Source organism: Plectrocnemia conspersa, unplaced genomic scaffold, assembly GCF_051122295.1.
Source record: "Plectrocnemia conspersa isolate PC_06_02 unplaced genomic scaffold, ASM5112229v1 ptg000006l, whole genome shotgun sequence".
Lineage (NCBI taxonomy): Eukaryota > Metazoa > Arthropoda > Insecta > Trichoptera > Polycentropodidae > Plectrocnemia > Plectrocnemia conspersa.
Genome location: NW_028277170.1, coordinates 5,076,072 through 5,095,376, shown reverse-complemented (window position 1 = coordinate 5,095,376; position 19,305 = coordinate 5,076,072). Strand labels below are relative to the sequence as shown.

The following is a 19,305-nucleotide window of genomic DNA, read 5'->3' as shown; positions in this document are numbered from 1 at the left end:
TTAAAATAGTCGAAAATATTATAATTAGATTGGAAAGCTCTAATTTTTTTAGGAAAGCTGCATCTAAATTCAGTCTAAGCGTTTATCGTAATGTAAAACTTAAGAATATAGTAAAGCTGACTATAAATAAATAAAAATACAAAATTGTGAAATAATAAGAATGGTAAAAGTTGTAAAGCCTCAGGTTAAAAGGTAATGCTTTGTTTGTAGCGATATAACTATCAACGTATTTGATGAGTTAGATTTGAAGCTAAACGTTATTGTAAACAATGAACTAGCACTACCTTTCAGAATCACACACATTAGTTAATTTATAGAAAGCGGGTGGTTTTAAAAATGCCAAAGTATAATTATCTAAAATAAATATTAATCAAGATTTGATCTAATTTTTGCATCAAATAATTTATTATTTTAGAGATAAAATCCATATAAATGCACTTAAATGTAAGATTAAGATTTAATAACACTATATAAAAATTTATTAAATTCATTCTTTAAGAAACGATTTTGTTTTAAGGATTTTGTCTTGTAAGGTCCCTATTACGAAAATCTCTCGTTATAAGCATGCTAAATTTCTTCACTTAGTATGCTTGTGAATTGGATGCACTGAAGCATCTCATGCACACGCGAACAGAGAGCACAAAGGGGACAAGAAGATTTTTTTGTGTCCTATCACGCTGTTGCATCGCATAGGTCATGGGGTGCCAAAGGGGGAAGTAGAATGAGAGAGAGAGAGAGAAAAAGGAGCAAAAAAAATATTTTCTTGTCCATTAGAGAATTGCACAGTAACTAAAGATAAGCGGCGAGAGAACCCGCCCGTGCATAAGGCTCGTGAAGACCCAAAGAAGAAAAGACTGAAGGGAAAATTTTTGTGTTAAAAGAAATATCGGTCTGCGGAAAATCACCATTGAAACATACCAGAACAGATACGAACTGTGGCGGAAAGCGAAGAGAATTCGAGAAGAAAACCGAGCAAATATGCGACTATTTTCAAGTCTAGGTTTGTGTCAATGGATAGTCGATTTTATCTACGGCTCCTACTCTACGAATTAAGGTCAGATGTGTTTAATTTTGTATATACCTTTATTAATAACATTTATTTAAAAATGTGTGTAAAAGTTTATTTTTATATTTATCATACGTATAAAAGCCTAATGTTACACTAAGCTACATTTAATATTTCAAGAAAATAATTATTTAGTGTCCGCTTTAGTGGTGTTACATATCTATAAATATATTTTACAAATTAAATTTAATTTAAAAAAAATTAAAATAAATTAGTTGATTTCAATTTCCAGTTTTCCACCTCTCAAAATATTTATTAAAGTTAAGTAAAGTTAATAAAAATTGTTTTGGTATTTATTTGCTTATGGTTTAATGGCGGCCGGTCAAATGAGCGTGCATCAAATGAGCGCGGTCATATAAGCGCTGCATTATAAGCGCTGCGTCATAAGAGCGTTTACCAAAGTTCCGCTGTAACAAAATAGCGTGAATCAAATGCGCAGAGAGACATATGAGCGCTTTAAAAATGAGAGCGCGTCATAAGAGCGCAAAAATACTTGGAGAAAATCAAGTAATGAATATTTTAGGAATTAGGAATATAAAATATAAGTAAATTGTGGGATATTTACAAAGAATTAAAATTCACGAAATATAGGCGGTAAAATTAGTATTTTATGTGCCAGAGCATAATAACGATTAAAATGATTAGTAAATGAAAACATTCTTATTTATTAATCATTACGTACATACGAAAGAAAAATGGCTCCCCATTTCCATACATACGAAATACATCACTGAGATTAAGATTACTATAAATAATACTGTAAGATTAACAACATATTTAACAAAATACCCTTTTTATCTATAACTAGCTTTGAATATCACCCCAATATTTTTAGATATTATAATTTGGAAGATAAAGATAGACATAAAATCTTGTGGTTTTTAAGAAAAATATTAAAAATAATCACTAAAATCGAATAATTAAATTTTTTGCAAAACAAGCACTACAACATTTTGAAACAATGCTCAATGAAAAGATCAAATCTCCTAAAAAGACTTACCAAACTTCAATTGACAATTATATATTAATTTCAGTGGAAAAAAAAATTGTAATTTCTTATTAGAAAATCCGCTACCTTGGAGATATGAAAATACTGTTATTCCCTAATGATATTTGAAATTAAAACCATATTTGGATATACCAAAATATTTTGGACAGTTTTTAAAAAAAAAATTAAATTTATCATAAAAAATGATTACATTAAAAGATAATTCTAAAACTTGAAACTTGTACAAGATTTAATATTGGTAGAAATAGACTTAGCATACTAAATGCTCTTGCTGCACTATCAATTCAGAAAGTGTATAAAATAAATGAAATTAAAAAATAGAATGAAAATTATAAAAAAAAAATTGTAGAATTTACAATTTTAAAAGGGGACCATATATAAACATGTTTTAGAAACAATATTTTTATTAGCTTACAAATAATAATATTAAACTAATCTCCCTTAGTAAATTGATTAGTGTTTTTATAAATCGATATATTATTTTATAGTTTCGGGTAAATGGATCTCTTGGTGCAGAGGTATTATATTAGGTTAACAATATTTACTCGGCGCACCATACCTGTTAATTGTCATAATATTTAAGATTAAAATAAGCATAATCCATCTTGTTTTAAGTGGTTAGATATCATTCCCACTACTATTACTGTCACAGTAATAACATTAATATATCGTCATTCTTAATTATATGAATAATTTGTAAAAATAAATCAATATATGTATTTATAAATATTTAAATAGAGACTAATATTATTATTTGAGTTGTCGATAGTTGTCAATCGCTGATTTAAATAGTGCGAGCGAAATAGCGAGCTTTGCTTGCATCTCGCTCTTTTTTTCCGTCATACTAAAATCGTTTTTATTTCGTAACAGACACACAATATTAAGTAAGAATTATGCACAATTAGATCATATAATCCCGTTTTATCCCATATGATAAAAATATAGATACCCTTCGAAGGAATAAATTAGTTTAATTGACACCGTAAATTATCGGTGTCAATTATTGGTCTTAACACCACGCGAAACGACCATATTAAGATTAAAAATTTTACAATAAACTTATTATTGAGTTATTTGCATAAGTTAAAAATTGAATATTACTAAAATGTGTTTACCGTAAGTTTTTTTACCATTAATAAATTAAAATTGGCAAAACTAGCTCCAACACAAAGCCAATAAATGCATTTCAAGTTTCATCGACGTACGAGTGCAACGCTTGGAATTCGATGTCGACCAATTGTCGAGTTACAAGCGCAAAGGATTAACTATATGACTTATAAACTTAGAAAGACATTACCTTGTCAACAGCATGATGCCTAGATTTGCAAATATCCTCGCGGCCTCGCGCTTTCGGCGTTTGTCCCTTCCCCCGCGAGTCCCGCGGGGGTAGGGACGCGTCGCGTCCGTTGCACGTTATGGAAAAATACTGGTGCAACGGTGCCTTGCATAGTAACAATATTATTAACACTAATTTGAATTATACACTGCTTAATTTTAACACATACGCTGAATTACACTATCACTTTATAATTAAAAACATCGAAACGGATTTTATTATAAAAAAATATGAACGAGAACACTTATTCGAGAAAAATGTAACAAAACAATTTATTCGACTGTTTACGACCGAGGTCGCATACCTACTGGTGTGTTTTTAAATATTTCTAGATGCATCCAGACAATTCAAGGTTATGCTTCATTAAAAATAACAAATGTCATTCACCTCTTTGTCTATTTTTAAAATATTTATCTCTAATTCGAATTATTTTAATGCAAGTTGTTTGTTTTTTTAATGCGAGAGTGATGCGAAGGTCACCTTGCTGTTGTTGTTGACCTATTTAAAGTATAATGTCGAAGATTTCAAGTTTATTTATATGAAAAATATTATTAAAATCTAATTATAGTTAAAACATTAATTTTGCCGAATTCAATTTAATCATATTGTATAATTATCAAAAAGGGAGTTACTTACGATTTTTTAAATACTAAAATTAAAATGAAAATTATTTTAACGATAATAAGACTTAAAGTAGTTATTGGTGAATCTTTATGATTCTTTTATTAGTCTGATATTTAGTTTTAATGTGTTATTACTAGAGACCTAAATTTTTCGCGATTACGATTAAACTATTTTTTTGTGAATTTCGTGTTCCTTCTATCAATTTCTTAAGCCGAAGGTCCCCAAAATCCAACCGCGATGCTGTGAAAATTGAATATTCTATTTTAATTATCGCATATAATTAATATACCTGCCCTTTTTATTTTGTTATACCTTTTTGTCAATTTAATGAAACTTTACAGAATAAATCTAATGATATATTCAAAACCAGCGTTTCATTTTAATAAAAATATATGTATATCGTACGTATGGGGATGGGGAGCCATACTTGAATATGTACGTAATAATTAATAAATAATAATGTTTTTATTGACTAATCATTATAATAGTCATTACGCTCTGGCACATAAATACTAATTTTACCGCCTATATCTCGTGAATTTTTATTTTTTGAAATTTCTCACAATTTACATATATTTTGTAAGGTAGGTTCGGGTAATAAAGCCTGTCGGGTAATAAGGCCTAAGTAATAAAAATCCAATTTAAGCTTGTTTGAATCACTCAAGGTTACAAACATAAGTAGCTAACACTCAAAGATGGCCCTTCAAACGTGTCACGACAGGATAGCTCGCGCGATGTCGCCAGTGCGTCGTCGTTCATTGTGGGAAGCGGTTGCGCAACACGAATAACAAAAAATCGTCCGTTACAAACGTAAGTATTTTTTGAAATATTTCACATAATTATGTTATTTTACATTATAGATTTCTATCATTTCATACTTTTATGACCTTAGAAGTTTAAATTATAATATCATGATCCGAATCATATTATTTTTATTTTTCTTTACACATGTTGTCGGTGGTTATTAAGGCCTACAAAATTTGATCGTAGGCTTTATTATCCTCCTTTTTGTATCAATATCACAGCTTTAGTTAGTATCTTTTTTAAAATGCTAGGAGTGTTATAAAAAGTAATGACAACTGTTTATTGTTTTTTTTTAGTGACAGCAATCACAATGCCTCCCAAACGAGCATTGTGGTCTGAAAATGACTTGGTGTCGGCTGTTCGAGCGGTAGAAAGAGGAATACTGAGCACCTATAAAGCTGCTGAGAGGTATAAAGTACCCAGAAGAACCATTAGAAATCATCTTCAGACCGGCAGTTTAAAAAAAACACTAGGTCGAAAATCCATACTCAGTGACGACCAGGAAACTGAACTTGTAAGCAGAATCATAAAGTTCGCTGAAATTGGATTGCCTGTGACACCACTGATTCTCCGACGCTTGGTCTTTAAATTTTGCGAACTTAATAACATCAATCATAAGTTCAACCCATCTCATAAAGTTGCTGGTAAAGATTGGTTTAATGCATTCATGAAAAGACATCCAGAAATATCTAGAAGAAAAGCTCAATTCATAAACCCTGCCAGAGCTCAAAAGCTTAATAAATTTATTGTTGATGATCACTTCAAGCGACTGAGTGAAGTTTATGATAATTTGGACTTGAAAAGTCATCCTGAAAGAATTTACAATATGGATGAGAAAGGTTGCCGTCTAACGATCCATCATCAGCAAACTGTTTTAGCAAAGAAAGGAGCTAAAAGAGTGCACTTACAGTCTTCAGAACACGCTGAAAGTGTCACAATCGCCGGATGTATAAATGCACTTGGCATTGCAATACCACCAATGATCATTTTCAAAGGTAAACGACTGAAACCATGAGTTATATGACAACATTCCACCGGGAACATTAGTTCAAAAATCTACAAAGGGTTATATGACCAATGAACTTTTCAAGGATTTCTTGAAACACTTAGCCCGGTACAAAAGTACAGGAAAGTGCCTTTTAATATTTGATGGAGCAACCTGTCACCTAGACCTATCCATAGTTGAAGTTGCCGATTCACTCGATATATCATTATACTGTTTACCATCAAACACCACTCATGAACTCCAACCGCTTGATAAAGCCGTCTTTCGATCATTTGAGCACCATTGGGATGCTGAAGTTTTAACATTTATAGAACAAAACCCAGATAAAAAACTCACTAAGGCAAGATTTAATATTATTCTCTCAAATGTGTGGTCGAAATCTATGACCCATAATAACATTATATGCGGCTTCAGGGCAACTGGTTTGTATCCATTGAATCCACAGGCTATTCCAGAAACAGCTTTTGCACCATCTTTACTGACAGAGGCACCAGCTCCTCCTGTATCTGACGATGTTAACAAAGAAAATTCGCCATATCTCGTCTACCTTAGGCCACCAACATCGGGACCATCAACATCAAGAATTGGAGAAGAATTAATTGGTCAAACCCCAAACAAACGTCCTGGAAGGTTTTACCCTATGGTTTACGGTAGTTCTAGTTCGGACGATGATGAAGATCATGTGCCTCTCGCTGAAATAAAAAGAACAGTATTTAAGCAGCTTATGCCTACACCAGTCAAAAATACTGAAAAAACACCAATCGTTAGGAGAAAAGCCTTAAATTATAGGGGAACTCCAGTCACTAAAAATATGTTTGACAAAAACAAAGAAGAAAAGAAAATAATAAAGACATCGAATCTCAAAGGTAGAAGTGGTACTAAGCAGAAACAAGTGAGCTGGTATTGTCATGGTTGTGAAGAGGATAAGATGGCAGATATGAGGCAATGTGCTAAATGCGGCAAGTGGTATCACGAGGAGTGCGTTGGTTTGTCAGCAGATGATACGGACACTTTTTAGTGTCCTGATGGCTGTTAATCAAAGGAATTTGTTGCTTTTTTAAGACTTCATGCATGATTAATGCATATCTATGATTATTGATCATAATTACCAAATATAAGATGCATATTTTGATTATTATAGTATGTTAAAGCCTTAGGCTTTATTACCCGACCATAGTATAATAAGGCCTAAAGATAGAGTCTTACAAAATGTTTAATTTTGTTTTTGTTTACGGCAAAAGTTGCCATTTTTTGTTTTTATTTTATAGTAATGTATCTATAGGTATACTTTACATTAAAATTAGTTGATTTCGATATATAGTTTTTATTTTATTTCAAATCTCCCTTAGCTAGGCCTTAATGCCCGCACCTACCTTATACCTAATTCCTAAAATATTCATTACTTGATTTTCTCAAAGTATTTTTGCGCTCTTATGACGTGCTCTGTTTTGTCAAACGCTCATATGGCTGACTCCGCATTTGACGCACGTTATTTTGTTACAGCGCTACTTTGGTAAACGCTCTTATGACGCAGCGCTTATAATGCAGCGCTCTTTTGACGCACGCCCATTTGTCCGCGCTCATTTGTGACGTTGCCGGTTTAAGACCGTTAGCGTATTTTTTTATTTCTAAGTATCGTTCGTATTCAATATAACAATCATAAAAAAAAATTCTGAGAAATTTCAAATAGAATTTTACGCGGTGCTAAGTGGTCATTATTTAGTAAAACAATAATTCATCTCGTGTTTAAGCGTATTAAATATATAATAGTATACAGTTTGCGGTATTTGTGTATCAAAAGAATTTTCTACATCTTACATTAAAAGGCCTGAAATATTTTTCATTTTGAAATTGGCGCATATGTTCTCTACAGATGTGATTTTTTAGACTGATCGGTAATTTTTAATTTTCAGAAATTATTTTTGTTGCGTAAAATAACGAATATCATCGTCGATTTAATCTATTGCAACATGACATATAATTTTAATAATTTAAGGGATGATCTCGACCTTTCATTTTTGTGTAAAAAAACAAAAATAGGTGATCCTAGGATAGAGCCTGAATGCATTGCATTTATAAGATAAAGCGATATAGCTTTACCTCATTGAAAAGTAACAAAGTAATATTTTTTTTAAAAAATAATAAAATTCATTTATTAAAATTTTTTTATGATAAATATATTGTATGTTTATCTATGACTTTAATAACATAAATTTCATTGAGCCTACTAGTATTATTATGTATCAACGTTTTAACAAACTTTCTTTTAAAGGAAGTATTTATTGCTTATAATGATGTTTTTTATCCGAAACACAAAGCTTAGAAACGGTAAATTTAGAGGGATGAGGTAGCTGATCCTAGAGTCCACTACGTACTTTGTTCAACAATTTTTTTAAATTTTAATTACGGCAGGCTTATGTTATATAAAAAGTGACGTAAATAATTTTTATGTAATATTTTTTTTTTTTTTAGTACAAAATCCATTATTTTTTTGATATAATTTTAATACATACATATGCTATCTTAAGACAGCAAATGAATTTAATATAAATTAAAGGTCGGAATAGAGGTAGTCTTAACGATTTTATCTGATAATCTGGAGGACGCGGCTTTGAGTCATGGCAGAAGACTCGAATTTTTATTTATTAAAATACGCTTTTATTAAGAACTGGTCCCAGTTGGGAAATCACATTTAATAATTATAATTACATATATGTCGCCTATTCTTAGATTTTCAGTCTAGTGGTTTTTTGTAGCTACTTGTCGGTATTAATTATGTTTGATTGACTAACCCTGTTTGTACAGAATTACCTCATTGAAATAGGAATTAACATGAAAGATTAAAATAGCGCTTATTTTGTTATGAATTTAACTGTCACTGAAAGTAACACTGTTAAATATATCAATATAATCTCTTGAAAAATAAATGAACCGATAAATATCTGTAATATTAGCTTATATAAATTTTGAATATTATACTATTATTGAAGTACACCGCACATTTTTTTACGCACTGTTAGCTAATTTACTTTCGAAGTTATCATGTATATACAAATATAAAAATCCCGTGATTTTGACTTTAAACTTCAGTTTTATATTTGATCCATTGTTACTTATAAGTCTGGCACAATATTATAAATTAAAATTGCACTCGGTACCCTTGTTCATCGTGCACCATTACAACATAACTCGATAAGCGGCGAGTAACTCGAGAAACCGGCAAAATAACTTCGGGCAACACAAGTTTTTTTATATTATTACTTTGTTCCAGAGTCTCGGCGAATAATATGCTTTCACTGGCGAAGTGGCGAATTAAAGTTGGTCAGTTAAAAAGGATATTATGAACTTAAAACTATGGTTGGGCAACAACTGCTTGAAGCGAACAGAGAGAGAATAACGTGATAATAAAACTTAAAAAAAAAACAATAATAAAACTCCATCTAAAGTGCTCTTGAACAAGCGAGAAGACGTTGCTTGACTTGTAAATATTATGTGTGTGTATGTGTATGTGTGTTTGATATGTTATGAACGTGTGCGGTGTCCTAAAGTGTTGTATTGTATGAACACTGAAAAGTTTACGCCGACTGAAGTGGCGACCGATTAAATAGTAATTTTTAACGTTGCTTTATTATTTTATATAAATAATATCTATTATTTGTCGTTTTTTTTAAAATTAGATTTTAACAGTCTGAGTGCGTATTATGTTGAGTATATCTGTATTGGGGCACATCTAGACTACACATTCCGAAATTAAAAAAAATTATCGATGGCAGAATAATTTATAAAAAATTGCAGGTTATTTAAATTTCATTAAAAAAATTGGCAACTACTGCCACTAAAACACTTGTAAAAGGATAGGTTATTCATTAAATAAATTTGAATGTCTAAGATGGTTAAAAAAATTTAATAGGGAAAATAATCCTGCATGTAGGAGACCAGCACAGATGAACGACGATGTCCTGGCTGTAAAAATGGAAGCAAATCTTATGCAAACTATTCATCAGGTGGTCGAGAAACTAAACCAGCTGACTAAACAGTACCTTTAGCATCCAATAGGTTTCACATAGTTAGCTGTGCGTAAACTAATTGTTGTTCCATCGTTCTCGACCTAAGCCGTCACGATCGACGACTGTTGCCGGGTTACCGGTCACGATTAGAGTTGATGGTCTTCCAGCATCACCATCTATGCTAGAGACCGAAAATGGACTCGAGGGGAAATGGGGAGTAAACGGGGCGAGTTACGTTTCGCTTACTCGAGCTCTCTTTAGGGAAAATAAATTATGTACGATTGGCACTCCTAATGAGAAGTCTCTTTGACGAATACATGTTTAAAAATCTAAGAAAAAAACATTCTTTTTTTAAATATAAATATGAATTGGGCGAAGAAAACAAGTCGGCGCGCATCTGCATATACTAAAAGCTTCGAGATTTTAAAGCTGAGTAACCTTTTTTTAATTATTTTATAATCGGACATAAGAAATTTCTTTTAGGGCAATAATTATCCAAAGGTCAACTAGCAAAAGCAACTTCGATGACCGGGCTCATTGTGAAAAAATAATTTGTGTGTATGGTGAAATGGCAAAGATTTGCGCAATACCAAACAAAAACCAGCTTATATTGTAATCAGCTGGATAATTTGCATAAGGAAGTAAAAAGCAGCTGCACTTGTCAAAATAAGTCGAATGGTGTTATAAAACGATAATATGGCGAAATTAACTCTTGATAAAAGAAAGGAACTTAGCAAAAAAATTTATAGCAGCTATTTTATTTTGAAAACATTGCTCCTTTAAACTATTATTAATTTTAATCGATACAACAGTTCTTAAAAAAAAAATAGAATTTGATATTAAAAATGTTGACGATGTAAAAAGAGGGCTATCGGAATATTTTGCATCAAAGCCTTTAAAATTTTATGTTAGTGGTTTAAACAACGAAACTACAAGTGAAAAGTTATATGAAAAAATAAAAACAGTACTTAATTAAAGATAATTTGATTAAGAGATACAGAACATTTATAAGCACACTTAATTTAGTATATAGCTAAATACATTAAAAGCATAAAAAACTTTGTTACAGCGCCGTTTTAATTCTATATAACTCTTGTGTATTTTAAAAATATCCAATAAATATCACTCCATATTTATTTCTACAAAAATTTAACCAGTAGCGACGTGACTTTTGCACATGTTATTCTACCTGCCATTTTAAAAGTCAACTGTGCTATTTTCTACTTTTTACTTTCAAGTTAAAAATAAAAGATTAATTGCATATATCATTTTTGTAATACTTTTTAATGAAACCGCTTAAGAAACTGACCAGTGACGTGCTGACATATGATTACGAACTACTGCAATAAGTGAAGAAGAGACTAAAAATGGGTATTGTATTTAGATCAATTTTAAAATAAATTAATAATTATTTATAATTGAGTTAATATTTATCGCTATTAGGTTATAAAACTATTGTTTTACTGTTTAAAATATTTTTATTTCATAAAACATAAGCGTATTTATTATATTATTTACTAAAAAATGCTAGAATTAGGACTTTTAATAATTTATAATATTATTTTAAAATCACAATGACACTATAACCACTTGTGTGCTCAGTCCTTATTATTTAATATTATATAATAAATATTATATATTAAAAAAAATATGTTTAAAAATATTTTTATTATTTTTGAAGCAAATATCCTACAAATTAGTAAAATATAACAAAGTCCTTATCAGATGTTAGCGCTATATCTAGTAGTTTTTACTAAATTAACAAAGCTGATATATAAAAGTTCAGCAACAGAAAATAATGTATATAGGTATTTTAACTTCGCTAAAAATAAATTTACAAAAAAAATATTTGTCCTTACTTTAATTTTAAGGTTCAAGAAACTAAAATTTATTATTAATATATATGAACTATATTAAAAAGCTAAAATTTAAAATAATGTTTTATTTTGGTTATATTTTTTAAATATCATTAAAATTATGGTAATGTTTTTTTATCAACTGTTCACTTTTACGTGTTTTTTTAATTAAATTTATTTTGTACAGTTTTTAGGGTTTACATAGTAAAATTGCTGAAGATGAACTTTCATCGTAATTTTTTTCATAAAGAAACATTCGCATGTAAGTAAAATTATAAAACTTTTAAAAAAATCTTTTTTATTTATTGCTTTTTTAAAACCTATTATTATTTTTGTTTAAATAAATATTTAATTTATTTTGAAATATATTTTAAAATATAAAAAAATAAATTAGTCTGGCTTACATTCTGTACATAAATGTATATATTTTGATATATGTGTAAGTACAATATGATCCAATTCAAGTTTTCTCTGTTAGAAGCATTGTAAATATGACAGCTGTCAATAATCACGCGAGTTCAATGTTAAAATGTTAGATTTTTTGAGTTCAAAGTTTTAAATGTTAATAAATTGTTAAATTATTCTATTGAAATAACAATTCTGTACGATCTGTACAATCAAAATAATAAAATAGTTCTACAGAATCAACAATTCAAATATTATATTTAAGAATACATTTATAAATTGAAAAAAATTTTAGAGCCTAGAAAGATTTTTAAATATAATGCCATAGAAGCATTGCATTTGTTTTTTTTCTTTTGCCACCCAACGCGCGCAACAATGTGTAGTGAATATGTTTTTGGATACTTTTTGCTATTGCTTATAAGATAAATGTTTATTGCTATAAACATAAATAAGCCATAACTTGTATTGGAAGTATCTCTTTTTGCATTAAAGACTGCAAATTTAAAAAAATACTTTTGCTGTCAATCGAATAAAAATTATTTTCACTAGTCTGGTAACGTGAATCAAATATTTTTAAGTTAGCTCTAGGCCTATCCGAATGACACAGCTAGTAAAAGTTAAACTAAATATTATATGATATCGAATACATGAGAACGACCCAATCGATAATCTCACATTTCAACACACGTATATCACATAGAATTTTTTTATCTCGCGCTATTCTCTCAAGAAAAAAAAGATATACAACACTCACACACACACACACACATACACTCTCACCTTTTTTTTATATGCTTATGAAATTTTACGATCGAAGTAGCAGTAAAAATATAGTTTCATTTTATATTCTCCTTTGATACGTTCATAGTTACTTAATATATAAAGAAAAATATTTTATCTCGTCAGTTCGCGCCCCAAGACGCGATACATATTTATTTCGAAAAGCTTTACAAAAAAATGGGGGAAACTTTTTTTCAGATTTGTTATATCCGACTTTCGCTTTCTTTATACATATCATAATGTTACGCCACGCGCTTACAAATATATGTAATATACAGCCCTGTTCTAGCAGTAGCTAAAGTTTTTTTCACACCTTATCCCAATATCGATAATCCCATAAAGTTCCTGGTGAGAAGGTAATCAAAGATCTTAAAAACAATAGCCATATACTGAATTTAATTAAAAAAATAATTTTATCAATAAATATTTTTTAGCTTTTTGCTGTTTATTATAAAAAATGAATATATATTTAGAGGTTTGCGAGTATTACTATTTTTGTAATCTCGGTATTCATCGCGATAACTTATCTGGGATTATCGATATTATAAAAATTATTAAAGGGGGGGGGGGGCATTTTTTTTCATCAAAAATATAAAAATTATGAATGCATGCTGTACTTACTGAGTCTCGATAGCTTGAACGCGTCCGCCGTGTTGATGACATCCACGTAAGCTTGCAGCTCGAAACGGCGTGATGATACATTTTGATTGTGATTGAGCATCGCAAGCTTGAATGCTGATTGCACCTCGTCTGATCCCTGCTCGAATATTGCACCTGTAAATATGAAACGGGTTTGTGAGTCTAGCAAAAGCTGAAACACTCCCAGAATATTAAATAAGTTGCTAAATGCACAAAGGGCACGTATATGTATTAAAAATTGCATAAATTTATAACAATGTTTAAATTAAACAAAAAAGTTCATCTCTGTAAAATTCATATTTATTTAAAACACTCTTTGTGCCGTCACATGTAATATACACACGAGGTAACATGGTGCTTGATCATTTAAAATTTAATTTTCAATGAAAATGTAAAAATATCACCACCACCATTTATAAATTTTACTATTTATATAAAGAAAAACCACAAACATTTTTTAACCTACGTGATAATAATAAAGGTGTCGTTTTACATTGTATTTAGTTATTTTATAATATTTAAAACAATATCTTTAATTAAATAATATACAATTTATTGCATCCCGACGCAGCGTCTACTCAATGAAACACTTCTTAAAATTGCTAAAGGGCGGTGTCATCAAACTGTCAATGCCCGGTGACTTTGTTCTGCGAGCTTTGGAGTTTAGAGCTCCTTATTCTTGCTGTTGTGTCCACGACGTCAATGCTTAAGAACACTCTTCCTTCATAAGCCATTCCGTTTCTCAACGAGCCATATGTAAAGATGTTTTTGTTGATAGCTATGATGAGAAAAAAATATGTAGGAAGGTGATCATCAATCTTAAGTGTGCTCCATAACTGTTAATTTTTAATGTTCAATTGCATGAATATAAATTGTATCATAATGCATTGCCTAAACCTGTCAATGATGGTCAGATTTATAATAAAATATAATATTAAAATAAAAAATATTTTCCTATAAATTATTCCATATATAAATTTATAAATGTATATCATTTTTATTATCTTAGTTTTAATGATTAAGAAATTTGTTTATTTTCTATAAGGATATTTTTACTAAAATATCTTTTTTATTATTTTATACTAACTCGCTTGAGAGAACAAATTATCGAGAATCATTGAGTTCAGATCGGAAATTAACGACGCAGAATCTCGGACCGGGCCAAATATTACAAACGGCCAAGAATCCAATATATTATTATACGTAGTATACGTACAAGTGTGTTCGGTCGATTGTCGATGTCGCAATAAGTGGAAAAAGTCGACCACAAATATTATATGAAGACGCCAGAAGGCAAAGAGGGAGCGAAGGAGGAAACCACACCACTCTACCACCACCATCACCAATCTTCCCCTCCCACTGTCGCCACCCAAGGGTTTTCGCTTGCGAAACACGCATTTTATGTACAGCGCCCGTTAACCGATCAAACTAAAAAGCGTTTAATTTAATTATTGAATTGTCCCCCCGGCGGAACTTTGATAGCGGACGATAAATTATCGAGTGGTGGGGGTGACCTCCTCCTCCTCTCTTTCTTCTCCGTTTGCCATATCATCCAGCATTGGAAAGATCTGGCGGCCAAAATAACGGCGTCTGTTATTACTATCTTGTGGTTATTAATTAACAAGAACTGTCTAGTCCTAAGCAAACACGGGGACTGCGTTATTACGGAGAGATATTGGTTTTATTACCGTTTTATATAATGTTTCTTTATATGTACATATATGCCTTCAGAGTATTTTTGCAATGGAAAAAGAAATTTCGGGAGAGTTGGGCTAGCCCTGCGATATATTCTATTTTTTACGGCGTTCGGGGAGGAATTTGATGTGTACCCTTGATCGCCATGGATTTAGATACTTCTGATTTTTAATTTATATTTTTTTATTGCATTTGGATACTTTGCGTTATATGTAGTATGTGCACAAGAAAATATCAATATATTAATCAATTGGACGGCCATTGGCAAAAAAAAGAATGGTAGTAGGTGTATTACTTCAAATATAAATACCGAAGTCATTTTCGCTGTGCTTTTTAGAGACGTAATTCATCTGCATTGCCTTATTACGATTGAAATACTATGTCTTAAAGAGTAGGACATCATAAAGAGTACGCAACACTAAAGTAGCGCACATTTCTTAAGGTAAAACCAAGCATTTATATCGATCTGCTGAGATGCTAAGTTTGCATTGCTACTCCAAAGTCACAGTCTTAAATGTATCGACTGAGATTGTAGGACTGTTCTACTGGCATCGAATTGGTTACCATTTCATTACACAAAAACAATCGTTTATCAATAACTCACTTCCGTAAATAATTGAGATACTCTTGGAGGTAGAGGAAATCTAAAACAGACTGATTTTCTTAAAATGTGGTCGAATTAAAAATGTACTATAAAATATATATTTTAAATTAGTAACATGAAATTATTTAAAAAAAAAAACATTTTAATAAAAATATTAGTTTTTTTTCTCTGAAAGGTGAGTAATTGGGTTAAATTTTGGTTAAATGAAATATGAAAATTTTAATGAGTAATTAAAATATTTTACTCTAATAACTAGGTGAGATATTTTATATTTAATATATTTAATATCTGATTTTTATAATTATGTTGTATACATAATAAAAAGAGGTGCTTGAAAATATTATCATGTAATTATCACATATAGATATAAAATATTTAAATTGAATATCGTCGACAAAGACATTGGAAACGTAAACGAATTTAATTTAATTCAAACATCACCATTCTGAAAATAAGCAATCTGAAGCCAGAAATGAAAAATATCGTATGTCTAGAGTTTAATATCCGAAATTAAGAATTGATAATGTTAATTTAATCCAAATATAGATACAAATACACTTTCTTTATTTAAAATATAAACATTATTTAACAACAAACATTGGGTTACCTGTGTATGTGCATAAAAAGTTACATGACGAGTAGTAGATTTTTTTATCTACAAATTTACTACATATTCAGTTATAGTCCGTTACCATCGATTTTACAATAAACAACGTTTTTGTTTATAAAAATCAATATTTTTAAAAAATGTCAAGATATCAAAAGCTTTTTTAATTCCGCTCTAATTAATTAATTTTGAATTGTAAAGTAACACATTTACATGTTTACAACATGATACTCTGCAGGAGAAAGTTTGGAGTAATATGAGAGAGATTAGGAAGTATTTATAATTTTAATTTGTTTAGTTTTGCAACAGTAATTAGTCAACTATGAATTTTCGAAATATTGCTGCAAAAATATTTTATAGTTATTTTTTTATGTATAGTTAAAATCCCTCTACAATATTTTTTATCTAAAGGGTTTATTATTATTTATTTATTTTATTATTTTAATAATTTATTTAGCTTAATAGCTAATCTTTACATCTAACAAATTTAGTAAACATATATAAAAATATATAAAAAATACATAACAGAAAGAAAAAATAAAAATATACAATAATAAAGTCTTAATATTATAATTTATTTCTATATGTACGAAGGTGTTTTTTTATTCCATTTATGAAACCCGTTATATTTTTGCTGTTTCCGATTTCTCTTGGAAGACTATTATATAAATCAAAACCTCCGTACATAATTCCCCTAGCCGTACTCGTTTTCTTATACTTAATTATCTTTAAATTTTCTCTATTTCTAGTATTATATTTATGTACATCTTTATTTCTTATTAAATACTTATTAAAATATTCTGGTAACATATTATTTTCTAACTTATATATAAATACTAAAACATTCATACTCATTATTTCTTGAACATTCAACCATTCTAATCTATCAATCATACTTTTACAATTAGTTAATCTATTTTTATTTAAGATTACTCTCATTGCCCTATTTTGTAATTTTTGCAACATTTGTTTATCTAATTTATTTAACATATTTAATAGTGTTGCACAATAATTAAAATGGGGCAATATTATACTAATGTAAATTATTTTTTTTGTATTTATACTTAATATATTTCTTAATCTAGATAATAAACCTATTTTTCTACTAATTTTTTTTTATATGTAATGTTCTTTAAAATTTAATTTTGTATCAACAATTACTCCTAAATATTTTATATTATTCACTATTTCTATACTAGAGTTATTTATTACTATTTTGGTACTATTATCTAACACATTTTTATAATTAATAAACATACATTTAGTTTTATTCTCATTTAATTTAAGTACATTATTCTTTAACCATATTTCTAATATACTTAATTCATTATTTAAATTATTTACAATTTCTTTAATGTTATCACCTATGCAATACATTAATGTGTCATCCGCAAATAGATGAATTTTACATTTTTTCACGTTATTAACTATATCATTAATATACAAAACAAATAACAATGGTCCCAATTTAGACCCTTGTGGTACTCCATAAGACACTAATTTCTCTTCAGAATATACATTATTTATTTTAACTTTTTGTTTTCTTTTATATAAGTAATTATTAAACCATCTTAAAACTATATCACTTATACCTATACTCTCCAATTTCTTTAACATTATTTTTCTGTCTATCGTTTCGAAGGCTCTCTTGAAATCCAAGAAAACTGCTCCAATGATTTTTCAATAATATAATTAATTTTACGAATAAACCAATAAATACAATATATTTATAACCAGCTTAATGTTCAATATTTTGTTCTTAGCTGCAATATAAAAAATATTAATATGAAATAAAATATCGATGATCATAATTTAATAAAAAAAAATACAAATACAGTCAAAGAAGAAGGATCAATAAATTAAATGCAAATTTGATTTAAGCTGAATATGTAGAACCATTGATTTTTGATTATATTCAAATTTAAGATGTTATTTTCGTAATTTACTAAGATAATGGTATTGTGGCGACCACACATATAGACACATTTAGAAGGGCGATTGTCTAGTATTTTTCGCAATTTATTTAATTTTTATTTTAAAAAAGAATTTATGCTTTGGTATTGAAAGCCCTAGGCCACCACTACATTAGATGGTTAACCTGCATAGTATGCGAAGACACCAAGTAAGCTTTTAGCAAGTATGCCGGATATGAGAGTTTTAAATCAAACCTGCTCAACAGTCAACCGTTTAAACGGCGCATATTCGCCGATAGCTTCTTTCGGCTCCGATGAATTATCGACGGGCTTGGACGTAGGAAATGTCATTTCTGTGATATACGACCGCTGACCGCCACACCGGCACCGCGGCATTAACCTTGCACGTTTCTTATACTAACACATAAACTTTTGCCGGCGAACACGTCCGCCGCTGATTTACCCTTTTCGGTCTTGCCGTTTTGTAAACTCGGCATATAAATTTCAGGGATCTTGACCGTGGACTAACTGAGGGCACGCTCTATTAAACATTGATAGTTTTGTGTAAGCCCGAGAGCACATTTCCAGCAATTTCAATATAAATATAAAGCAGTTCTAGTTATTAAAATCTATTAATAACTTTAGAAGTACGTTTATTTATGACATAAATAAACATAAAGTGTGTGACTTTTAATTTTAAATTTGATGTCGTATATTACAAGCAAAACAACCAGAACATGAATATGTGCTGGCATATGAAAATAATTCAATAAAATATGTTGAAGGATATATCTTAGTACAAAGCTAGAGTAAAGCCGCGTACGAAACAATTTGTTATTATTAAATTATAATTAAATATCAAACTATCTCTAGTATTAAGTTATCCCAGTAAACGTTGGCTTCATCACAGTTACAGTATAATGTGTTTGCTACCCTTTTTATGTGTGTACACAA

The 19,305-nt window shown here is 29.6% G+C and overlaps 2 protein-coding genes across 5 annotated transcripts in view; one reads left to right on the top strand and one right to left on the bottom strand.

The window, feature by feature from the left end:
• Window positions 1–19,305, bottom strand: part of LOC148234077 (glutamate receptor 1-like) — a 393,208-nt gene that overhangs the window by 278,120 nt on the left and 95,783 nt on the right. For 3 of the 4 annotated variants that reach the window (XM_088187823.1, XM_088187822.1, XM_088187824.1), the window contains exon 2: window positions 13,515–13,667. In XM_088187823.1, the coding sequence (XP_088043949.1) occupies window positions 13,515–13,667 (153 nt within the window). Of the gene's footprint in view, window positions 1–3,372; window positions 3,695–13,514; window positions 13,668–19,305 lie in introns of those variants that run through there. The other variant, XM_088187826.1, reaches the window with a different exon arrangement.
• On the top strand, window positions 4,648–7,204 carry LOC148234078 (uncharacterized). Its single transcript, XM_088187792.1, has 2 exons — window positions 4,648–4,845; window positions 5,136–7,204. The coding sequence occupies exon 2, from the start codon at window positions 5,910–5,912 to the stop codon at window positions 6,861–6,863; it is 954 nt and encodes a 317-aa protein (XP_088043918.1). The 5' UTR covers window positions 4,648–4,845; window positions 5,136–5,909; the 3' UTR covers window positions 6,864–7,204.